Raw genomic sequence first — 26282 nt, 5'->3', positions numbered from 1 at the left:
AGAAGTATTTGACCTCCTTGACCTAAAGGTGGTTTGAGCCCTGCTGCTACTTCAGCTAGTGGTGAACTAGTGACATGAAGCTTGCAGAAGACGTAGTAACATAGTTATGACTCAGAGAGAAAACAGACTTCTGTAACAGAAAGATGCAGTTCTTAAGGGGTGGCAGTTGATGGTCAAGTAAAGGATAGAGAGTGAGACACAAGACAGGTGAAGGAGAGAGCACACTTAATAAGTGTCCTGATGAAGGGGAAGGCAGCGCTCTAGGTTGACAGTAGAGAATCCAAATGAGTAAACGTAGCAGTGAAAGAAATCTTATCAGTGCCCCACTGAAGAAGCAAAAGCTTTAATCAGAGCCTGAAACAACTACAAGAAATGGAGCAGTCAGAACGGAAGGGTTGGCATGTATGTGAAATCTTGAATCGTTCCCTCATTTTCAACCCTCCTCAGTCCAATTGCTTTTCTTTCATTTTTGCTTACCCTCTCTCCCCTTCTCAGTGAAATTCCTCTGTGGTCACAAATGGTTAGTCAATTTTCCTTAGTATCAGTCCTCTTGTGATCTGATCTTTGTCTCACAGCTGAGAAATATTAAAATGGTGGGATCTCAAAAATGTTTAAATAAAAAATAATAATGCGCATGCAGACTGTCCTGTCTCACATTAGTCCTGCTTAGTCCCAAACAAAATATTCAGCACTAGGTAGTGGCCTGATCTGAACACTGGTGTGTTCAATTTGCTTTTGATTCAGTCTCAATGTAACTGACAGTAGAACCAGCTCCTCTCCATTGATGCATTTTTATACCATTAGCATCTAGACAAGCTAGCTATTTCTAAATACTATGCCATACACAAAGCAAGACTGTAAAACCATTGCAATACTAAGATTAAGGATAATCAACCCTTAAATAAGAGTCTGGTGGGGTAGGCTGCTAGTTGAAAATCTGAAATAAATGAAAGCAAGTCTTAGTTCACAGATTGACTGAACTGTGGTTTCAGCACACAAAATTACAATATTTTACAAATAGCTGCCTGCCAAATGAATCACAGTAGTAGTCTACATGGACATGCTTTATCTGTCCCTATAGTGAGGTAATGCAGCTTAGAGAGACCTTGCGTGGAAAAAAATATACTGTGTCTTTGGAAGCAATCCGCTTCAATGAAGAAACACGGATAGTATCAAGGAAGCTGAACAGACAACAAATCATTTCACTGCCTCCTCAATATAAAACTCAAGAGAGCAGAGAGTCTTAGAGCATCAGGGAAATAAATTGTGCTGGTCTTCTGACCAAAACACAAGACAAATACTGTGGCAGCATGCCCCAAGAACAAGTTCTGAAGCTTCTGGAGATATAGTAAGAATTTTAGGATCAGAAGGTGTCTACAGTGAAAACTGAAAATCATCTTTTAAGCTGAAAACTCTTAACAGGTGAAGTTCATTTCGCTTCACTGCTGCTCTCTCTAGTGAACATGGGAACAAGGAATGTACCGTTTTACACTCCATAGGACAAATCTGGGGCCTTTAGAGGAATGGAGTATGCAAGGGACTGGGTCCAGAAAATCCAACTGAAAATCCACATGCTTAGTTGGGGAACAGATGGGTAAAAACTTGAATACACAGCCTTTGAGGACTTCCATGTATGCTTATTTTATGCAAACAAATAGTCAATTTTATTTCACTGGAGTACCTCATATGTAAAGCTAAGTAAGTCTGTGTGTTCAAGTAAAATGCCCTCTGTTGATCCTGCAGGGACTAACTGCCTCTGCTGTAGAGCAGAACTTCTTGCAAGCCTGTATTGCTGCATTTAATCCTCTGTGTGTGTGTGCATTGTTGTGTGACAGTGTTGAGTCCCTGTAAGCATTCCAAAGCATTAACCCATTTCTGAGAAAGCCTTACTACTGTCCTAAAGGTAAGCATGCAGAAATGTGGAGAAATGAGCTGCTGATCTACAGGTTAAAAGATTTAATGAACAGGAATTTCCACCGTCAAGTTGCAATAAATATTGTGAGTTTTCAGTAACAGCACATTGATCTTACTCTGGTGTGAAGACTAACTGTAGCTTATTTTATCAGTATTGTGAGCTATGATCAGCAGTAATTCTTGATAGAGTTGCACTGAAAAAAGTGAATAAACTTTACGTTTCAAATAAAGGCCCAATTACTAAACATATGATTTAACAGATTGCTGGAACAGATTATATATTAAAATGAAACTGAATTGTGTTACTTCTTTAGAACACTAACCAAGGTTTAAAAATGCTGTATGAAGGAAAAGAAATTCCCCAGAATTCCACTGTCAGCAGTTTAAAATGCATTCATGACTAATTTGTGACAAGCATACAAACAACTAACTCCAGCTGAAACACATCTAGAAGATGGGTTCTTGATTGTGTTGGCTGGTATCTAACATTGTTTTTAAGCTGAATTCTGAGCCCATCTACCTGGTGTTGCCATGCTTATAAAAGTAAGGGCAATTATTATGTTAAACTTATAAAGCATTTATGATCCTCTAGATGTTAAAGGATTTTAGGAAGTGATGTGTTGGTTTATGACTTCAGGATGAAAAAGGTATGAACTTGGAAAGAAATAAATTTAAAAGTACCTTCTAGCTTTTCGATTCCAAAGGGCTTAAAGCAAGGAAATAAAACCAAAAGTTATCACATTCTTTTTTGTCATTTAGTCATGTCTAGTGTCAATAGCCTTTACCATTCCTTCAGCCTTTCTGTCCATGTTCCCAGCTATGCGAGTCATTAATTAAGCCAGCCAAACATGTTGGCTGTATTTAGTACCTCTGCAGGAATAATTAATAGAGATACTTAAAAACCTTAATAGAGGTAATTAATCACACCTTAGTTCTTGAAACCAGTCTGTCTGCTGGACATGGCATTGGTAACCAGACTTTGCTTTTCCTTTTTGTTCTTTTTCTTTATCTATTACATATAAATAGTTTTGCTTTGGTTTTTTGAGTAGTGATACTTTATGGATAGGGGTTGAAAAGTAAAACTAATTTTAAATGTCAGGCAGAAAAATTTAATTCAAGGAACTGGATTTGCAAACTTAAATAGCACTGGATTCGAGGGGTGATTTGGGTTTTGTGTGCTTTTTTGTTGTTGTTGTAAGTATTAAAATGCCCCATAATATTTGGTCTGTTTTTCTATTTCACAGGTAAGGTTTTACTGAGAAAACTTGAAGTCCAATAGCTTACAAAAGCATAATGCTCAAGTGTATTTTGAATTGCTTGTATCTGTACAACAAAGGGGGAAACTCAAAGGGGCTAGTTCTTAAATTAACTGCCTGAGCCATGTGATCTAGCAAAGCTTCCAAAGAATGAAAACTATGTTTAATCTGGTAATGACTTGTTTGATCTCTTACAACCAAAGCAACATAATTGGTCTTGATTTCTCAAGAGTTTCTGCCTCAAATCCACTTAACTTTATTCCCAACAACCTGGAAAAATTCTCCCTTACACTTCCCAACCAAAAACTTAAGGCTGACATTTTTCAGAGTCCAGTGAAGCCCAGGTGTCCAATGCCTACTGAAGTCTAGTGGAAATGAAACAGACTTTCACAAGATGCTCAGCCCAACATGTTGGCTTCTGGCTGTTTCATTTAAAGACACATTTGACTTTACTGTGGCTGTAACTGCCATGACAGAAAGCTCCGATGTTTGAAATAGATCTCAACAATCTAGTTATTCTCAGCATTGCATCTTCTTGCCACCTTGATGTTCCTCCTCTCCCCTGCCCCCTCATCTGCTGCAACCTCTGGAAACGAGCCAGAAGGACATATCCAAAGGACTGGCACCTCCAGCCTATGCCCACACACAAGTGAGCATAATTCGGCTCTTCTCAAGTTGTAGTGAACTTGTCAGGGAGCAATTGTACAGGCACACACTTCTTTTCATGCTGTACCATACTTCTGTCCAGGCCTGCTGAGGTTTGAGGGTTTTTTGCCGGATGAGAAACTTGCAGCCAGCGCTCAGCCTGGCAGTTCTCATTGGTGCTGCAGTGTGTCCTCCAGAGAATGGATAACCATGGTTAGTCAGTGTTTGAACACCTCATTCATGTCAGTAACTCAATGAAGAACTGGGGAGGGAGGGAAGGTTTCCTTTGTACTCTTTATCCAGACTCTGTTTTGAAAATTACTGTGTATTGTAACTGCTAGTGGCTGTGGCATTGATGCCTTCTACATCATAACATATTCTGCCAGTGAGGGGATCTCAGTTATTCTATGGGGCAGGTTTTTTTGGGCTGGACTTCTTTGTTTTGTTTCAGTGTGGTTTGTTTTGTGTTGTTTTTTTTTTTTTTTAACTTCCCCTTAGTGCTGCTGGCTTGCTCTCAGTTTCATTTCTAGCCTGTAATTGGCTATATATTTTTCAGTAGCTTTATATGGACCTACAGTTAGCTTGGACTCTTCTAGCATCATAATTCAAAGCGTTCCATCCTTTGCTCCATCATAATTCAAAGTGTTCTATCCTTTGCTCTCCTACTAGTTTCTCCCAAATGGGTTCATATATATGTCATTTGATAATTATATATAATATATACTGTGTAAATCTGGCAATATAGCCACTCACAGGTTCTTCTGGATTTTTCATTGAAAATAGACTTATTCTTTATAGTTTTGGAGTTGTGGTTTGGAGGTTTTGAGTTGATTTTTTTTTTTTCAATTATCCTGGTAATCTGTTGTTAAATCCAGATGATGCTGGCACATGTGACAACTTTTGAATATTAGTGAAGCTATTTCTGTGTTCTTATTTTATTCCTTTCAGTTCAACATCAATGAAAGCTTGTAGTTTTCCCACTTATGAACAAAAGAATGTAAAAACTTTTAAACTCCTTCCTGCTATAGGTGCTGCTAAGGTATGAAATATGATATGCTGCCATCATCGGGGGTGGGTTGGGGGTTGGGTGGGGTGTCATTTGGGGAAATGAAAGGGCAGTATTCCACATCACTTCAACCCTCTTCCATACACTTAGTTTCCATTTCATATACCAGTAAAGGCCAACATGAACCTGAAACATGATTTGCCATCAAATAATAAAAAAAGACTCTACGTTCCTATGCTTTCCCATCTACACTAGCATGTAGCCCCATTTTAGTTCCTTGTACACCCTCCTTACAAGCAGCTGTTAAAACACTTGTCCTGAAGATTTTGCTGTCTTCATTCTGGAGTAGTAGTGCTTAAAATGCAGCTCTCTGTAGAAATATTGGTAATGACACAGGTTTTTCTTTGTGAAAATAATATAGCAAGAGATCCCTTAAAATAGCACATTCCTGGCAGAAATAAGGTGATCAAGCAATCATTTTTTTCACATAGCTCTTTGTGAATAGTAATAACAACTACAGCTAGACTGCAGCAACCAACATTAGGATGTGGTCCTAGACAGAGTTGACTTCTCTTCTACAACAGATCCTCCAGTGGCTCAGAAAATGTAGCAAGGAGTGGTGGGAGCAATAATTTTCCTACCTTTTTGACTGCAGGCGAGAAACTTGCACTTCACTCCTTTCCTGCACACAGTGACCTTATATGCAAAATCATGAGGAGAGAGGGGGAGGAGGGAGATGACGAGAATTGTCTTCATTACCCACACATCCTTCATCAGTACTGCCTTACCGTGCTATAACCTCTGTCCTCCCTCACATCTGTTATCAATTGATAGGTTCGTTACCATTGTAATAAAGTTCAATAGTCATTGATGTAGACAGTGACCGTAATACCTCTGTGTCTTTCAGATCTGTAGCTCAATCCACCTCACAAGTAACTTCTCACATGGTAAATGGTGCTCAGCTCTATGTAGAGCACTTGTCTTCAACCCATCATTTGTGGCAATAGTTTTGAGTGGTAAAGCTTTCTGAATAGAAAGAAATCAAATGATTGTGTATGCATGTTTGTGTGTGGCTACCACTTGCTTGTTTGCTGTCGTGCAAACACATACCCAGGCTATATTACATCGGTTTGTATGTTTAAACATATTACATAAAATTTTCAGTTAACGGTGGTTGTGAGCTGCAGAGCTCCAATCCATAGCTAAGATTAACACACCTCATAGCTGAAAAGCTGCTTAGATTTTGCTTGGGCCCATTTCAAATAAGTCCATACTAATAGCAATCCCCTGCCTTTTTTCTGCTGCCGCTTCCCCAAAGCATTTACAATTCTTGCTTACCTGGGGGCTTGGGAGGGAAGCAGTCTTTCCAGCCAAACTGCTCTGTTAGCCTTTAATCAGTTGTTGGGAGGAGCCAAAGTTAAAACTTTACTTTTTTCCTAGATTGATGACTTCCTGGCTTTCCTTCATCCTTTGTTTCTTGTTTATAATCTCAAACCTTTGCTTTTGCATCCACTGAACACCAAAGGTACCGGGGGCTTTGGAGACCCATGCAGTAAAGACAGTTTGTCTTTTCAACTTAGGAGCTAAAGAGAACAGCAAAGGATGCCAGCAGTTGGATTAAACTGTTTCTATCAAAGTGTTTCTAGTCTATTTCTAGTGGAGAAAGTCTAAAACATATAAATTGATCAATAGATTTAAAAGCCTGATGGAATCTCTTTCTTTAAAGCTTTTTCCAAAACTGTCTTTCCCAAAAACACAGGATAACTTTGGAAACTGCAGACATGCTCTCTTCGAGCTTGCTAGAGCTCCATCCAGTCTGCAGCAGAGCTAGTACTTGTGCTGTTTCTACCTTCTTTTTATTTCGGACATGCTAGAAGGAGATTGAGAGCCCAAAGAAGTGACATGTCAGTAGAATTGTCAGCAAGAAGTCCTGCACTCTGACAGGGCTCTTGCATTACCTTGGAAACTGCCTCTGTGAGCATGATAACATTTTAGCTCCAGCTGTCTCTTAGTAACATGACCTTCCTATTGACAGGAACTCAAGCTTAATATAAGGACATATTCCATAAAATAAAGACAATAGTCATAAACTTGGGGAAACAGCTGGTGGGGGTGGGGAAGGTTTCTAAGTGAGGGGAAGAAAATGTCATCTTCACTGGACAGTATTTTCAATTTTGCCAGAAGTCACCTCCCTCTCCCTAATCATTAACCAGAGTATCCACAACTAAAATCCATTGTCTGGACCATCCTCTCTGTCCCCTACATTGAGTCACAACCAAAAGCAATGAGTAGCAGCTACTAATTCCAGTCCTACAGAGACACGTTTGCCCAGTTACACTGCCTTCAGTTCCGGTACTGGCCTCAGGATCTTTGCTCTACGTTCCAGTATGTAATGTAGACAAGTCCTCAGATCATCACACTGCCTCATCTTAAACAGGAGGCTTTTCCTGATTTGGGATCATTGATTGCTTTGTCCTGAAACTCTCTTTCATAGACTGGTCCTTTTTCCTAACTCAAAAGTTGGAAATGTTGTCAAGAGTATATTCCTGCAGGGAAGCACAAGGTAAGGTAACATACAATACCACTAAATCTAATGGCCTCCATAAACTTCTTATGAACATACACACTTTGCAGTGACTGCTTTTTAATTCAGCTGATTAAAGAGCCTGCAAACAAATATGCAACGCTTAAAAATCGTGATCCACATATATACACAATTTAAGGATGGAAGAGAGCCTAGAAAATTCTTAATACTATACGAGCTTTTTAACTAGGTTTCACAAACTACTTTCCCTTTGGCCTTATGCCCAGTGTAACCATATTATGATCTCTTGGCGTGTAATTGCGTCTGATGTTTTAATTCTTCTGTGAATGACTAACACTTCACCAGAAACTTTATTTAAGCACAGAAGAATGGATGACCTTCAAGCAAATCATTTTCAGTACCTGAGAACCTGGCTGGGAACTACCCTGGAAGTGTGCGGAGCTGGGCATTGTACCACGAGCGCTGTTGCTTCCTTTTATCTTGTACCTCATGTCGTCAGTAGGCCCTCTCTGATCAGCGTCACTGCAGCGAAGTATCTCTGGCTTATTCTTTGTGAGAACAAAGGGCTTCACAGCCTGCTTGCAAACCAGATTACTTCTTGCAGCCTTTCAAAGTGGTTCGCCAGGTGGTAGTTTTCCTGCCAAAAGGGAGGCTAAGCTCAGCTCCTGGGTTCCTGTTGACTTCCAGAGTCACCAGGAACCGGATGATGCTGAATGCCCTCCCAGTTCTGAGTAAAGCATAAAGATACTTCTGTGGTTACCAAACGTTCATTATCTACCCCTGCCCTTTAGCTGCTCATTGGTAAAAGAGGTAAACAGCTGTAGCACTTGAGGGGAATGGCAAACAGGAAAATAAGCATTTCAGTGCTCATGTGAGCTGCTTCCTTGCTCACAAAAGCCTAAGTTCCAAATATGCTGTTAGTATGATCTTTTGATGCTAATGTTGCAGCTTTCTGCATAGGAGTGAGCTGGGCTTTGTATTACTGTGGGGAAATATGTGTCTGGTCTATAAAGGGAGGCAAAAGATACCAGCAGTAATACCTACACAATTCAGAAAGCCCGTTTCCTCCAAACCATCAATAAGCTTGCATGCTAGCAGCTTTCTCTGTCAAAAAAATTAATTTATATAAGGACAGCTACTGACTGTTGATCAGCTCAAACCAGAGAGCTGCTGAATGAGAGATCCAGCAACCTTCTCTCCTTGAGATTCTCCTGTAGCCCTAGATTCCAGTGTTCTGCTTTTGCTGCTGCTGGGCATCACAACTCTATGTTGTCTTCACTATATGCAATGAATTAGCCTGTTCCCATCCTTCAATGCTAATTAGCCTAACTCAGATGCAATGCTGTTGAGTGAAGCAGTTCCAGACATAGGCTCTGCAGAGGTGACTTTGCCCTTGGAAAATAGTCCAGATTTTAAGCACACGGTGTAGGTGAGTTAAAGCCACTGTGCTCCTAATTAGGTGATGAATATGGGCCACTGTTACTCACTTCTGTGAGACACAGCTCTAACAGCTTGGGATCTTAGTTAACCTCAGCAGTGAAAAAACAGGGAACACAATTCTGGGATCCTTCAACACTGTACTTCCTTGTTGTGAAATGCAAAGGTATTGCAAAAGGTGCACTTGATAATAAGTATATTAACTACCAAATGCATACCCTGAAGCACGATGTTCTCTCCAATAAAACAGGCGGTAACAAAACCAGACTGCACTGGAAAGGGAATGCTTAACAACCCAAACTGGATTTTGGCAGGAAGAACACCACAAACAGTAACGCGCCCCCTCTTGCAAAAAAAAAAAAAAAAGAAGTCAGAGAAAGACATTAAGTTGTTAATGACCATATATAATCAGAACTTTGATCTTGATTCCAAGAAAAGGCACCTCAAGCCATCAGTTGATATCTCAAAAGCAGGCACAGGCATTGGTTTAATAGTGGCACAGACTAAGCTTAATGATGCTGTCTGCTGGTAGTTGTCCCATTTCGGTTAGCTACTGACTTAATCTATAAAATCTAAGAGGTTGTTGGGTTTTTATTGATAGCCTTTATAAACCACAAGGGTTTTTGGTTATCTACAAAACAGATGATAACCCTTTCTTCTTCAAGAAAGGATGTTCCATAGAAGTGGCAGTATGGTTAGAGTGAATACTTGTTCTCAGCCCGGTTTGATACTGTCTTCATTAAATAATGCCTGTCAAACTTGGGTCTTGGAATTCCTATTGTGCATATAAAATCAGCAAATGATAAACAAGAGGCCATTGTTTTTAGTGAGTATTTAACATTCTATAAATAAGCTTGGAAGTACTTGTGTGTATCTTGCAGAAGTCATCTAAAAACTGAGACCGTGTGTAAGAAGCTGCAGAATATGAAGCCAAATAAACCTAAATACTTACTGGTACGAAGATACAACTGCTGCCTGCCACCAGTGGTGAGGAGGTGGGAACAAGGGTCCCTTGAAAAAAATTTGCTCAGACTCCAGCAGAAAAAAAAAAAAAACAAAAACAAAAACCAAACAACACAACAAACCTAGCTTGTGCATAAACTAGGGTTTCACTGAGGAGAACAATTCTGGTGAACACAGACCGTCAGAGCAGAGGCATGGAGAGAAAGGGCAGAGGTCCATGGCCTTCTCAACAAGACAGATCATGATCTAGAAGGGAGCATGGGCAGACAACCCCTCCCATGTGAGCTACTAACAATAAAAGAGCTGGCAGGGTGGTTTTGTGTGTGCACAGCGTTTGTAACAATCCGACCCTTTTAAATCTGCCTTTGAGCAGTGACCTACTGGATGCGCAGCAGTGCAGACGACTGGATCCCCACGTATCCAGAGGAAGCTGAGTTTAGTACTAGAGCAACTTGATAGTGACCAGGACAGTAAAACAGATCGGTTGTTCAGCAGCTGTGAATGTGCTGTGCAGCATGTGTGTGGCACATTCCAGTACATGGCCTAAGAGGCTTCCCGGGGGCAGATGACTTGCATGTGCACAGGACAACCATCAGGCTTACTGCAACCCATACCCCAGAGGCTTGGTCATGGAGGACACAGTTCAGCCAGACTGAATCGAGTACACACCCTAGTTCAAGTACCTCTAACCAGAAGTATGGGTGAAGGACAAAAAGGGAATTAACAAAAAGTGACATGCACTTCTTTTCAAAGAAAGCTTAGAAGAGATGAGGGAAGAATAATGGAAGTAGAAGGAACACTTTGGTTTTATAAATACGAATAGCTGGCACCAGCTAAGCCATCCCTGTAACAAGCATAGAGCTCATGGGAATTGCTGAAAAAAAATACAGGTACTTCATTTTCAGAGACCATGATCCGGCTAAAGTTGATGAAAACTGAATGGCTCAATCTGCATCTGAAGGGTGAAAGCTTAAAGGCCATTATAGCTACAGTTAAGATCTTGTTCCAGATTGTACAGTAATGATTAAACCAACTACTTCCAGCAAACCTAAACAGTAACTTGCATTAAAAAGCCATTCAGCTTATTTTATTTTTCTTTATTCCATGCACACCAATTACATTCCATTTTCTACGATCAAATACACTGTGCGTTGGTGGGGTGGGGTGGGGAGAAAGGGGAATTGTATGTGTATTTTAGTGTTTAGATTGTTTTTAAGTCTTTCCTAAGAAAATGTAAAATCAAGTCTACGGGGCTTTGACCTCGTGTAGTTTTCCCCATTCTAGAACTAAGGGAAATTGCTAGTGTTTTTTACAATCCTACTGATTTTTACAAGGTATATGCTGTGTTTCTGCTGATGTGTTCCTTTTGGGGAAAAAAAAAACGTAACGTGTCCTTCTGCTCCTTACCTATGGGATGCATCTTCAGTGGTTAATTGCAGGCCTGTTTCAGCCATCGCTCCCCTCACTTCCAAAGCAAATCTGAAATGATTATGCCAAAGTTTGCTTTCAAATAAGGAAGTTAATCGATAGCTCTGTTTGGGGGTGTGGGGTTTTTATTCTTTTGGTTACATGTCAAATTCTAAATGTTCTAGATCTGACCTTCATGAAAACAAATTAATTCTCTTGTTATTTCACATTGGGGAAAAAAAAAATAAATTAAAAAACTCCATGTTCAAAATGTTCTCTGGCCATCCTTCAGACAGCTAAAAAACGGCATCCAGGGCTGTAGTTTTAGGGTATGAGGGGTTTTTTTGTTAAACAACTTCTACAGAAGTTGTCAGCTGCAAATGCAAAGTAAATTATCAGGGCCACTAAATGACAACAGGGAAGGGAAAGATTCAACAGATGCAAGTTGAGGTATCGAAATGACTGGGGTTACAGTAAAAGTCAAGTACTATGTGTCTTCACAATTCAGACCTTAAAGAACAGTTTTGAATTATCTGTAAAGGATTCCTCGCACAGCTGCTGGTTTTCTTCCAAAGCATTTTGAAATATATTTACATCTTAAGTCTGTTTTGTGTTGTATTTCAGAAAAAGGGTTGGATTCAAGGGAGAACGAAAAAAAGTAACAAAGCAGACCACTGCTGCTGTTTCTCATGCGAGTGGCAATTTGTGCGTTTCTTTGCTATAATCCATCCTCATTACATGGAGATATTTTCCCTAATCACTTTGGCCATTTTACGTGTATTGTGAACAGAAGATGTGTCTATTTTTATTTCCCCTGCACTTACATGTCTTTTGTTCCCTCTTATCAGCAAATATCTCTTCATTGGTCCTATCTCCTTGTTTTACGTTTATCTGCATTGAAATATGTGTCACTCATTGCCTCGGGGGTTGTACATAAATTAAAGTCTCCTGCTCTGGCAGTTTTATTCTTTCTGGTTATTGCGTCACCTAGAAATAAAATTATTTTTCATTTATAACAAACACTTGGATTTCTATCCTCGGTTGAATGAACTAAGAAATAGTTAATTTTTGCAATTAGATTGTGCTGAAGTCCCATGAGTTTGACAGAATAATTGCAATCAGAACTTTCTTCTTCTTCCAAACTTGAGGGACCTAGAAATACCATTTTTGTGCAAGACAGAAAAAGTTTCTGACCCTTTTCTTCTAAAAAGAGCTTTGAGAGTTATTTAGATAGAAAACTCACAGGTTTACAATCCTGAGCTGTATCAGTCTTACCTTGTAAAAAAGCCCAGCACCTAGAAGGAAATGATATTTGTGAGCTACTTGTTATTGTTTTCTGTCCTAGGAGTCTACTCGAGAGAAAATTGTTGAGCAGTCCTGCTAACTCCTCTGTAATCATAATGATTTTTTTACTCCTCAGAGTACTAAAATATTCCGTGTGTAGGTATTTTCACATTAATTTTTCACATAATTTTAAATTCTTACCATACAAAATATAATTTATTGTAATAACATAAGATGTTCACAACAAAACGTTAAATTATACGAAGAATGTATTGGTGCAAAAACGAAAGGTAAATTTGATTAACTAAACTAGATCTTGGTAATTAACGCTGATCTGTAGTCTTTGCCTAATAGATATATAATAAGCCTTCCCAAAATAGTTGCATTTTATCCAACTAGGGGAACCAAATGCTACTATTTGACTCTATAATAATATGATTAAACAACTCCAAAGCCCCTCTGATGCTCCTAGAAGGACTTGGATAGGCAAGTCTCTCACGCGTAGTACTGAGACCTTCCTGGATGGAGGAACACCCTTTCCTAAGTGCTTCTCTTCTGACTAACAGTATCTGTCTCCTTTTGCCAATCACTGCTACTGTTCCTCCAGACTGTCCCACAGCCCGGTGGGTGCATCACTTTCCACCAGCTGCAGCTACTTCGACAGGCGTAGAGGTGGGGGGATTGTTTATTCCTGGTGTGAAGAAAGTGCTTCTTGGTGCTTGACTGGGGATCGGCTTCTGGGCATAATGCGAATTTGATGATGAAAACAACTTAAAACTATATTAGGAGCATCTGAAAACAGACTTTAAAATCTGGCACAGAATAGCCTGACTTTGTTTCCCAACCATGTCGCTTTTCAAGTAAGTGTGTAACTCTATCCCAGTTGAACAATAAAATATTTAACACTCAAATATGGTTTTGTAATGGGGAGAGTTTAATTTGTTTCAATTACCTGCACAAATAAGTGTAATCTACAGATCAGTTGCCCTGGTTTGAATAATGTGCATGTTTAACACAGCAAAACCCGTATGTCTAACCTTAGCTTGCAATGTTGAAGCAACTTATTAAGACAAACAGATATTTGGCATATATTCGGTATCTTAAATAAGTACAGCTGATAATTACAGTTTATCATACTAATTCTATTTAGTTAAATGTGCAGTTTTTCCAGCAGAACATGAAGAATATTAGTACTATGTCTGAACAAACTATCTGTAATGACCTCCTGTCAAAACTGACGTAAAGGCAACAGGAAGCAAGTTAACTCTCTTAATTCTTTGTTATTTGATGTTCTATTGTCTGATGCAAGGAAAAAAAAAAGGAAAAAAAAAAAAAGGAAATAATTTACTACTACCATAATCTTATTTCTGTAGTGCAGAAATTACTTCACAATTACATAACCATGTCCTCTGCACACTTTGATGTCTTTTGTTTGCAAGTCATCTCAAGGGAATCCACAAAGCCGCTACAGGCAGTGAGAGAGGCAGGAATTTTACGTAGTTTTCATTTCATGACAAACACTTTCCCAAAAGTACCGAAAAGTTTCATGATCGGTTCCTGGTAGCAGTGTCATTTGATAAACATCCTCCATGTGTTTTGCACCTCCTTGTCCATAAAATGTTACCCCAGTAGTCTTCTGTTGCACTGCTGTGGGTGAGAGGCTTAGGGAATGCTTTACATGTATGAGACTAAAATCTCTTACCTTTTTCCTCCCCCTGTGAAGACAGAGTCCAGTCATCTCCAGGACAGTCAGTAAGTATAATAGGATATCTCATTTCTTTCTGTTATGCTAGCCGAGCAGACAGTATGTTACCAGACAATGAAATGGTGAAATATAATAAACTTCTACAGAATTGTTAAGAAAGTTGCAGTGGCAGAACCAGAATTCAAGGCTGCTCTCATCTCCCTAACGTTAAGTCTGTAGGCGTAAACCTGAGGGCAGAATTCAGTTACTTTATTAAAGCAGGAGTTACGGGAAGTCAATTAGCTTTTCCTGTCCCACAGACTGTTTATGAAACATCAGGGGGAGCAAAGAGAGAGTATTCCTTCAGTTTGTGAACAGAAGCAATAAACCTGGAAATTTAGGTTTATATTTTTAAATTAAACATTTTTATGGGCATAAAATAGACTCCCAGGAGGTTGGTTCACAAGTGGGAACCATGATATCATATGTAATAATGATATATTGGACCATATCTTGTATTAATTCGGAAGCGTTACAAGTTTTGCAACTTCTTCATGTAGGAGGTTTGGCTGTTAAAGTTCCAAGCATGGTGAAGACGGTATGAAAGCCTGTTGCACACTAAAAGCACTCATCAGCTTGATAAATAGATTGTAGCTGGACTCACAGCATGTATTATTGACTTTGTAAAATACCCAGTTTGATCAGTAAAGACCTCCTGGATGATCAGAAGAAAAAAGAGTAGACACATACAGAGTAGACACATACAGAATAAGTGAAGAATAAAACTGAATCAGGTGTGCTAAGCAGTAATGCCTGAGAGAAACATGCTGTTAGTTTGATCATCATCAGTCTTTAATGACACGTCATAACTGTTTTCCCACAATTCCTGTATACAGTGTTAATGGCATACACTCAGAAGAAGCTCAAAAAGAAAGGATTAAATGACATCATTTCCTCTTGAACTGCTCTTTTGAGTTGTTTTAGACATTAAACAGATGAACAGTAATGTGAAGGTGGGAGAACAGAAGATAACTTTCCAAAAGGATTCACCAAATGCCTGCATTGAAAAAGGGTTATAATAAATTTATTACACTCTTATCAGGCAATATGTATAAAAAAGTATGCTTTAAATGGTTGGGTTTTGTTTGGGGTTTTGTTTTTTTTTTTTAGATTATGTGTTGTGTAATGGAAAATTTAATTTGCCAGTGATGGCTCGTCAGTAACTGAAGACAAGCGAGGGTTAGGGGTCCCACCTCAAGTTACATATCAAATCTAAAGGTGGCAAGATCATATTGTCCGCAAAAACAATTTTTGGAGGGAAATGCTTAGGGTGCAGAGGAGGTTGTCTTCCCAAACCCATTTTCACAAAATGCTGCAGTGATTGATTTCAGATAAGAACTGATCTTGGATAAACTGCAAGTAAACCGAGTTATGCAATTATATCAAATAAGATTGGCAGGTTACATATGCAGGTAAAATCTCAGGTTGCGTGATAAACTGCGTGATAAAAGCGTGAAAGTGGGTCTTGAACTGCTTGACAAGAAAGGGTGTTTTGCAGGTTAAAACTTTAGGATTTTGGAGCACCATTAGCATAACCAGTTTACTGTCTAGGCAGGTGATAATTGCTCACGGATAGGCCTAAAGGAAATGAGCATTTTTAAAGCATAAAGGGACACTCAGTGGCAAGGAGAGAGGATTTCTGAAGTTACCTGGGACTAAATGAATACTAAGAAATCCTTCTTGTCAGGGTGGAGTGAGGAGGAAGCCTTGAATCTTAATAACTCCCCAAGTAGGATGTTGGTAGTAAAAAAAAAAAAAGGGGGGGGGGGAGGATTCCCAAAGGTCGGATCCCTGTATCCCTCAGGATATAAATTATGCAAAAGGACTGAGTCTCTGAACATCTCTGTTAAGAATCGAACAGCATATTGGCTAGATAGAAGGGAAGTGGAAGAAACTTCTGGTCTTGCAATAAGTAGATTTTGTATGGTTCCCTCTCATTTCTGTCTTCTGTCTGTAAATGTTTTGTATGCAATTCAGTTATCTATTTTGGATTTTGTATCAACAATCTTGCTACATGTTCTTAAATAACCTGGGTTTTAATGACTTCAAGACACCTAACTAATATCAAGGTATTCCACCCTTTACAGGCATGATAAACTTTAAACTGGGATGCTGAACCATTTTCGTAATGTGTCCTCCCCACTCCTCTCCAGTATCACCCTAAGGTATCCAAAGGATAACCAGGTGTACCTCCATTAAGGTGCATGGACTACTGTAGAGATGACAATTCAGAGCCAAAGAAACATCTTTGGATTGGCGACATCAGTATACAGACATTGGTATACATTAAGATAGGGGCCTGTGCAACTAGTAATACTTAATGTTTCCAATCACTGAATTTTGGCAGGTTTGTGCTCAGTGTGTCAGCTGCTGTGAGTGGTATTCCACAAGGAACAGGAACATAGGTTGTATTTTGGGGAGAGGATACATTGACTCAGGCATTGAAACATTCACCACGTGTATTTCTTTTGAGAGTCTAATCCTAAGTGATATAGAGGTTTTCAAAGGTGTTGTCACCTCACTTAGATTGTGCCTGCATAAATCTTTTTACATATTTACTTCTATATGATCAATATACAGGTTCCTAACCAAAACTACTAACTAATATTGTAGCAATTCTACCTAGAATACCAAAGGTATGGATTAATCAACAATATCCTCTTTGAAAGTTAGGTCTTTTGGCAACTTTCAGAGGATTCAGGAACAAAGTCATAATCAAAGAGGAGTTTAGGGTTTCTTTCTTTTCCTGAACTGGAACTGTACAAACTCAAATCCTGATCAAAATTGATCATGATAAATTTTAAAGAGTGTCTTGCCTTGTAAAATATCTCCTTAACGTTTCGAGTACTACTTAGTCTTTCCCTCTATCAAACTTGTTCTTTTAAGGTCACTGCACTTCTTCAGTCAACAAAACTTCCCCATGACTTTTTCCCTAATCCCTTTTGCTGTCTCTTTCTCAGTTCCCTTTTTCTTTTCATCTTAGATTTGCATTTTCAAAATCTATTCCTGTTCATCCAATTTACACCCTCATCTTTATTCCAGAATATCCACTGCCTTTAGGATTTCTTATTTGAGCAACAGACTTCTCTCTCTCTCTCTTTTTTTTTTTTTTTTTTTAGTATTTCTGATTATCAACCTCCCTAACTCCCTCCCCTTCCCCTTCCCCCACCCCAATCATTTGGTCTATTATCTTCATTATTCTCTAGAACTCATTCTATTAAGCTTCCAGTTACATACTACTATGTCATTCCAGGTGCAGCTGTGTTAAAGAAGTACTGGACATTAAATTATTTTGAAGTAATAGGCATGAGTTGTATTCCTTTCTTCTAAAGAAAATTAGGCAAGGAGACAGAGTGGAACCGATTCTCAGAAACTCTATATTGTGTTCCCAGTTGTGCATCTGTCCCAGTATGTAACTTACTGGGATTTTCTTGTGCTTCTAATTTCAACCTCCAAGCCTCAGTATTACAATGTTTGTCTTATTTCTTGCTAGCATACTTTAATTACCTGCATCCATTTACCAGTCTTGTTCCTCAGACAAGCAGAAAGGATAATACTAATTCAGTATGTCTAACCTTGAAGCACCAAGTGCGCTTCTAGGTCCATACAGAAAATCCACTAAAAATCAAATAGTAAATTTTTTAAAATTTGAAGGTAGTTGTGGCTTCTAGTTTTTGCATCTCCTTTCTTATGACTGGTTTTAAGTCACTTTTGCTGCCTCTGCATAGGGCTGCAGTAGCATCAGAAATGACAATGTGACGTTCTTCTTTTATGTCATCATTTATAACGCAGTTAATATTAAATTGAAATGTCAAGTTAATGTTCGTTGTCCAAAACAAGATCATCTAGTTACCTTTGGAAGAGAACTCTAGAAATTAATTTTTCCTTTATGTTCCTGTTTAAGGCTCAGTTTTCCATTCCGATTAGGTCAAAAAGACAATATCTTTGAGGTTAGATGCAGATTCAAGGGCCTGCCTGCCCAAAGCTGACTTTAAGAGGAAGACCTGAATCACTGTATCTTCCTCTTTTTGTCTGGGGAGAAGTGGCCTGTATGGAAACTCTGTCATACTTCAGGGTTACCGCCTGCCAGTATGTCTATGAGGACAGTATTGCAAGGGCATCCTTTGCTATGTCCCACAATAAATGTGACACGTGTAGGGAACTTCCTGCATGTAAGTTGCAATAGGATCCCTGCTCAATGGATGCCACAGATCTGCAGATAAAAGCCAATTATGAGTGAAAGAGCTCATGCTGTTGCATGTATATGAAATAACCGCATATGAGAAGGAGTTCTGAAGCCTTTCACTGAGAATGGGACTGATGTACCAAAGTGGTTCGTTCTCTCAAACAAGGTTCTATCTATAAGCAGAAGACTCTCCTGGAAATCATAAAAGTGTCATTGGCCTGATGGTCTCACACCAGTAGATCTTCCAGGGGATCTCCATGTATGTAATGCATGGATATTACGAGTGTCAGAAAGTTTGCCATTGCTGAGGTAATTCTCTATTGCTAAAGCAACTTCTTAAACTTTTTCCTAGAGATACAACAGTGTGAGAAATCTAGCGGGAATCTTAATGTAGTCAGAGCCTGAATATCGGGAAGAAGGACGTATGAATTACAGATAGCTAGAACTGCTTTCCAAGATCTTCAAGGACATTTTTGTACACTATGAAAATTGCCAAAGCTGAAGATAAAAATAATTCCTCATAACCCATGTCACTTCAAAAATCAGTGAAATGTGTCAAATGAGCTACTTGCGTGTTCTCAGACACTTCCTTTGAGGCATTCTTGCAGCTCAATAATACCTTCTGAATTTTTCCCTAAAATGCTTCTTCAACATATCTGCCATCCATCTTTGCGAAGGGACAGGTGGGAACAGAAAGCTTTTTTACACTGCCAGTTCCTTCAGGCGCCTGATTCAAGTATCGCTTGTGTGTTCCAGATTAGTTTCCATTATACCTCTCTTCAGGTTAAAACTTTTATTTTGTTCTATTAAAACAGTAAACATATAATCATGTGCATTTTCCACCTCTTTAATTTTGTCTGAAACTGATTATGACCCTTGGGTTTTAATTACCCTGAGACAATCTTGAACTGCGTTCAAAAACCTTCTGTGAAGCAAGCCCACGCTGTACATCTTCATTGTATTTTTCAAATCGACAATTCCTGCCGTCCAGTCTTCAGATATATTTGAACTGCATCCTGAAACAGAGGCTTGTAGTTAACACCCACACCCTCATCCCCCAAAAGACTTTCTCTAGAGCAGTAGCTCTGTTTAAAAAGAACCCAATTCCAGTTCAGATGTAGAGTAGCTAGTAGACTGTTACCCCTTCATTTCTCTCAGAAAAGAAGTGAGGGCAGTGTATCTGGTTCAGAACATCAGCTAATATGATTTTCAAATGTGTGCTCATCATCAGAACCAAATTGGGGTCACCAGAGCAATTAGATTAGCAGAATTTCAAAACTTGTGGCTTTTTATGACTGTATCTGTCTTCTCTTGGCCAAGAAGAATGATTATTATAATTCCATCTGGACAAAGGGTGCTTACCACTTACCACCTCCTCAACAAGCTGTTCATTATTATCTCTATCACTATCCATTCCCATACCCTTCTCCAGTTTCTTATTACTGGCTGCTAGCTCTGGAGGAAAACAACAAGAGGCAGAACTAAGAGGAGAGTTAGAGTAGCCCACTTTCACACACCACCTTCAGTAAATCTGCACCTGAATAAAAGTCTTCATCAGCCAGAAGGAAGAACAGAAGGTAAAACTTGTAGTTCAAGAGAGGCAAATCTGTGACTGACTCCTAAGATGAAGGACATCCCTGCAATGCTATTAGATTCATATCTCTCTGGTGTAATTATTGGCTTAACCTTAGACCTTCGTCTCTCACACAAAAGAAAGCACCTTGGCTTTGCAGAGATTGGGGTATCAGTCCTCTCCAGTGAAGCACTACTCCTGTTACTGCAAGAAGGCAGCTCCTGCTGATAGTGGAATTAGGCTAGTCTACAAATGCAACATCCAGCATCTCCTCTTTAACAGAGAAAGACAGATCACTCCTGGAATTAAAAACACAGCTTTACCGCCTGAATGGGTTTTTCTTTTTCCTGTAAGTCATTCTGTGTCCAAAAATTCAACCTGAAAAACTCAGACCCTTAACAGCCTGTCCTGGTTTGAGATAGAACAGAACCAATTTTCTTTTCAGTAGTTTTACTTTTCAGTTAAGTGTTTTCTAACTGAATGCACTCTCTGAAATTAACAGCATATTTTTCAGACATTGTCTGCTTCTAGCAGATAAGGTCCAATGTTTATAGTTAATACCAAGGAACAGTAAGCAAAGAGGCCCTTGCTTACACTTACTGCTGTAACTACCAAGGTCAGCTAACTTTATGTGACACATTGGAGGGTCAGAAGCGGAAGAGTGTAGAGGGGTCGCACCTGTGAGGAGGAGTGGATAAGACAGGTGACCCAAAACTGACCCGACGGGGTATTCCATACCATCTGCATCATGCTCAGTATAAAAGCTGAGGGATCAAAAGGGTTAGCCTCTTTCTTCAATGGCCAGCATCCTAGGAGGACTCTGTTTGCCTTTGAGTGTGATCCATGCATTCCTGAATCCAGCTCCTGTCCATCGCTGAGTCCAGTTCGGGACTTTCCCAGGGCCTGCTGGTGACATAATCGTCATCCTGGGAGCTCAATATTAGTTCTGTATATATGATATATGTTTTCTTTTTTTCTTATTAATATTATTATCTTTTCTTTTTATTGTTAATAGGTTTAGTTTCACATTTCATTAAAGTAGTTTTGGTTTCTTTTCAACCCGTAAGTCTCTCCCTTATTCTCTCTCTCTTCTCTTTTGGGACGGGAGATGTTAAAAGAATCTGTCATTCATTTAGTGGCCAGCTCAGCCTAAACCATAATAAAAGCAAATTTTGTGCTTATTTTTCAATGTTAAATAAATTTACTGTTTCTTCTATTTATTCTTGAAGTGTTAGGTAAGGTATTATTAACCCAAATCACTATATTTGAAAACATTAAACCATTGTACCCCATAAGTAAATAGAAACTACCCAGAAGAATTCACAGGACACTGAAACAGGAAAAAGAGCAGTAATTATAGTGTCCATTTGTATCTTTGGGGGAACGCTGTAAGCTGTGTTCTTGTGTTTCTTAAAGTATAAATACATAAAGGGTATTTTGGAGGGTTTTTTTAATGTTGCAATTTTAAATTTGCAAAGTCTCTTTGGTGTGTAGCTTAGAGTTGAATGTATGAATAAAAGTTTCAAGTAAGGAAATAGAAGAAAATACCATTATTTTAGCTAATGTGCAACCATTGAGAGAAATGCTAAAACAAACCAGTTACTCCTACAACAGATATTCCACTCTGGAAAGAATGTGGGAAAGAATTTATCCTTGACAATACGAAGTTAAATACATAAATTTTTCAGATTTATACCAGATAAATTGAGAGACTATAATTCATTTCCAGGTCATTGATCTTTAATCTATCTGGTAAAACCCCAATTTTCTAATAAAAAAACCTGTTCATATGAGAAGCGTCAATCAATGAAGACAGAGTCTATTAAGAAGCTGAATGCTGCATACCTAATTAGGTTTGGCTGAGCTAACTGCTCTCTGAACGTGTCTTCCTGTGCTTCAGCTTCAAAGCCTTCCTCAGGGCACAGCTAGTTTTCTATTCCTGCTGTGCTGCCGCAATCTAGTAAGATTCCACCTCTGAACTCATTAAAATATGTTATTTCCTTAATTATAAGATGCTTGATCCATTCTTTGGCAAGACCACTTACCCTGATTCCATCTCTGCATTAAATGTTTTTAGATTTAAGCATGTCTAAGCATTAGTGAAACAGAATCAGAATCCATTTTGACTGTAAGTGGAGAGATCTGATCCTTGAAAAAGGAGCTGAGCTAGTTTGAGCTAAAGCTAATAAGACATTCTTGTAAATCTCCAGACATTGCTGGAGTAGTAATGACTTAGATATGGAAAAGCTGTTTGTCCAAATTAATAGTTTTTCCTATCAAAATTATTATAAACTGCCTTGAAGACATTAAGCATAGAATTCAATAGTTAGACCCAGTTCTTTTTTTTACCAAAATTCATGGGAGCTTCAGGTTTTAGTTTTTAGTTAACATCGTAACATCATGCACTATAGCTAGAAAAGTGGCTCTGGGCTTTGATTCTTGGTATTAGCAGAGTCTTTGGGTATCACAGTCTAAATGTTTTGGTCTTCTGTAAGTGGTCATGACTTCACTTTCTATGCTGCATAACTTGATTCAAAATACATTTTAAAGATTCCCATAAAAACTTGCAAAGCTCATGCTAAAATGGCGTAGTCAGTCAAATGTGAGGCAGCTTCAAATAATCTGCAGTCCAACTTTAAGTCTACTGTCATGGTTCAGGAATTCTATGAAACCAGTATCAATGGTTTCTCTTTAGTGTGCTGCACTGCTAGGTCAAGCAAGAAAACTAAATAGCAACCTAATATTTTTAATCTTAAAAATTAGGAGGGAAAGATGACCAAAAGAACTGGCTAAACAAGATTGTAGTTACTCTTGCAAAGATGAATGAACAGAGCGCTGCTATTCCTTTCAGCACATTCTCATGAAACCTCAAAGAACTTATTGCTGGTTCAGGCTTCATGTATCTTGCTGGGTGGGGGGGGGGGGAGGGGCAGGGAAAGAAAAAGAAAAAAAGGTATTACATTTGAGTTTCTAAGTAGTGTTTTATTTGTAAAACAAAGTGCCTTTTCTGGTAATAGGCATTGCTCAAATTCCAGGACTACAGTTCTGGATCTGAAATTACATGTGTTCCAAGAACAATTTCATAGAACCATAGGGTTGGAAGGGACCTCTGGAGATCATCTAGTCCAATCCCCTGCCAGAGCATGGTCACCTTAGAGCAGGTTGCACAGGAATGCGTCCAGGCGGGTTTTGAATGTCTCCAGAGACAGAGACTCCACCACCTCTCTGGGCAGCCTGTTCCAGTGCTCTGTCATCCTCAGGGTAAAGAAGTTCCTCCTCATGTTTAGGTGGAACTTCTTATGCTCAAGTTTGTGCCCATTACCTCTTGTCCTGTCCCCAGGCACCACTGAAAAGAGCCTGGCCCCATCCTCCTGACACCCACCGTTTAAGTATTTATAAGTGTTGATAAGGTCCCCCCTCAGCCGTCTTTTTTCCAGACTTAGGAGACCCAAGTCCCTCAGCCTTTCTTAATAAGAGAGGTGCTCCAGTCCCCTAATCATCTTTGTAGCCCTTTGCTGCACCCTCTCCAGCAGTTCCCTGTCCCTCTTGAACCGGGGAGCCCAGCACTGGACACAGTACTCCAGGTGCGGCCTCACCAAGGCAGAGTAGAGGGGGAGGATGACCTCCCTCGACCTGCTGGCCACACTCTTCTTGGTGCACCCCAGGATGCCATTGGCCTTCTTGGCCACGAGGGCACATTGCTGGCTCATGGTCACCCTGTTGTCCACCAGGACTCCCAGGTCTCTCCACCGAGCTGCTCTCCAGCAGGTCAGCCCCCAACCTGTCCTGGTGCATGGGGTTATTCCTCCCCAGGTGCAGCACCCTACACTTGCCCCTATTGAATGTCATAAGGTTCCTCTCTGCCCAGATCTCCAACCTGTCCAGGTCTCTCTGCATGGCGGCACAGCCTTCCGGTGTGTCAGCCACCCCCCCAGCTTTGTGTCATCGGCAAACTTGCTGAGGGTGCACTCTATCCCCTCATCCAGGTCATTGATGAATATATTGAAGAAGACTGGACCCAGTACTGACCCCTGGGGAACACCACTCGTCACTGACTTCCAACTAAACTTATATGGTGCCAGTCAGCAGATTGAAATGTAGGTTTTGCTTCCTATAAATTTAAACCAAGAGATGTTTGTGGATTTGAAACTTAGCAAATTGTTAACATAAACACAAAGTAATGATAAGAAACTTACCTAAACTCCTGCAAAAATACAAGTACCTACGCTTTTGGACATATCACAGTCTCCCTCTGTATTTAGTTCGTATTATTTATTCTCTTTTATGTGTCCTTTTAATAGTGGTATCTTGTTTGTTTATTCTTGGGGGAGGGGCTTGTACTTCATTTATTTGTAGAGACTAGGCTAGTACACGTGGCTCAATGTGTCTGAAGCCTCAGCTCCTGCCTTTTGGACAATATGTATGGTAGCAGCTTCATTCTCCTGCTACCCTTGCCAACTCCACTTAGGCTTTTCCTTCAGCTGAACTATGGGAGCGGGCCCCAAAGAGCAAACAGAAAATTTCTACAAAGTGGCAGCTTGCTTTTAAATTTAATGTTCTGCCTAAATCTCCTCAGCACAGAAATAGAAAGGCTTTTCTTGACACAGAATTGTCATCATGAGTAAACTGGACTTAATAATTATAGGCTAATAATACGAACATGAGCAAATGAAGGCAAAGCAGAGAGGCAGTGTATTAAAGCAGACAGCACATAATTTCTGGGATGTCTAAGCTGCATACTTTTCAGCAACAACTTCTGGCAGTTGAAAGCAATAAACACCTTGCTGCTTACAACGAAATATACCCAGAAATTTTCTGTGCTGGCTCAAAGAAATGAAAAGCTAAAGCAATTTTCTTGAAGGGGTGAGAGGGAAGGGAGCCTTTTTTCATGTGCAAAGATGGGAAAGAAACAAAGCCATGCCATTTAACGATAGCTATGCATTACTGATTAATTGTAGATGTTGGGTTTATCTTTTATAATTTTTCTTCTCCATTGTCATTTTAAAAAATCTCAATTGAAACTGAAACTTGAGAAACAAAACTAACTTTGCAGTTTAATCCAGAGTTTCTTGAAGTGAGCACATTCATCTTAGTACATTTTGCATCAGTTGTCTGGTATACTGCTTTTCTCATAGAGTCATGTAATATTTGGGAGCAGTATATGTATACTTCTCTGTGTACTAGAGAGGCTTAAATGTTGCTATCAAATAGAGAAAGAAACAACGTCGTCTTGGTTCATACTGAATTCAACATGTATAAAGCATTTCATAAAAAAACAGATTTGTTATGTTGTTATGGTGGTTGTTATGGTGTCACATACCTGGCAGAAATCAAGATTGTTTTGTTTTTTTTTTTAAATTTGCATGCAACATATCTAAAGAAATAATGTGGCTTTCAAATTGCCTGGATTCTAGGACCTAGGACTCCTCCAGAAATGGCAGAATCTGGAAAAGATCTAACTGCCTGGTAGTCTTATGGCAGGAAACACAGGCACACACATTTGCATGCACACCAGCCTCATGTTCTGCCACGTTCTACCTTCCATAACAAATTTTCTTGTCCTAATTTGGTGTATGGTCACAACCACATTTTTCAGTAATGATTGTGACATGCAAAGGACATGATTCAGCAAGACCCTAAAGCACGTGCCTCACTCATAGCACATTTACATTCCCATTGATTTGAAAAGAGCTACAAAGCAACTGAGTCAAGGTAAATATTTGCCTGTGTAAAGCCAGCAATATGTTTTAAACTCTTGAATTGGAGCCTGAGAAATGGTAAGTACCATGTTTCTTTATAAACTTGTTTTATCATCATTTTCAGGGAAAAAAATTAAACCAAGCAGTCTTCCTTTATGTTCACTAAGTGACTACTGGAAATTATTGCTTCAGGGTAATAGAAACCAAATAATCTTTTTTCCACATTCTCTTGGAACTCCACCAGCCACAAGCACAATGCGGGGCGGAGGGAGGAAAGTCTTACATCCCGTTGTCTCCACAGGACTCGCTGTTCCCTACTGAACATCAGTGTCAATTTTTCCGACAGCTCACAGACTTGTCACATGGAAAGCAACTTTCTGCCAAAGATAATGTATATGTTTTGAGTGCATGGATAAAGAAGAAAATTGTGTCACTTGCTGTGGCTTGCTTGTTTTTTAAGCACTTCAGTAATCATTCCTACCTTGTAGTTTGTGGATGCTTTGCAGTACTTAAGACTAAATTGTATTAAATCCTATCTTCAAACATCTCAACAAAGTAGTATTGCTATAGGTATCTCAAAATTATGTACAACTTTTTTTATACCTTTGTTAAAGATCAACATT

The 26282-nt window shown here is 39.3% G+C and overlaps 1 protein-coding gene across 2 annotated transcripts in view; it reads left to right on the top strand.

Moving 5' to 3' along the window:
• The first annotated feature begins 14175 nt into the window (after window positions 1-14175).
• The window catches only part of SLC39A10 (solute carrier family 39 member 10), a 69961-nt gene continuing 57854 nt past the window's right edge, over window positions 14176-26282 (top strand). The window contains exon 1 of one of the 2 annotated variants that reach the window (XM_054209074.1): window positions 14176-14209. Coding sequence is in view for 1 of the 2 variants with exons in the window: in XM_054209071.1 (XP_054065046.1) it covers window positions 25735-25737 (3 nt within the window). In the remaining variant the exon portion in view is untranslated. Of the gene's footprint in view, window positions 14210-25638; window positions 25738-26282 lie in introns of those variants that run through there. The other variant, XM_054209071.1, reaches the window with a different exon arrangement.

This window comes from Rissa tridactyla, chromosome 7 (genome assembly GCF_028500815.1).
Source record: "Rissa tridactyla isolate bRisTri1 chromosome 7, bRisTri1.patW.cur.20221130, whole genome shotgun sequence".
NCBI classification, from domain to species: domain Eukaryota; kingdom Metazoa; phylum Chordata; class Aves; order Charadriiformes; family Laridae; genus Rissa; species Rissa tridactyla.
Note: the sequence above shows the minus strand (reverse complement) of the source record. Positions and strands in the feature narration are given on the sequence as shown.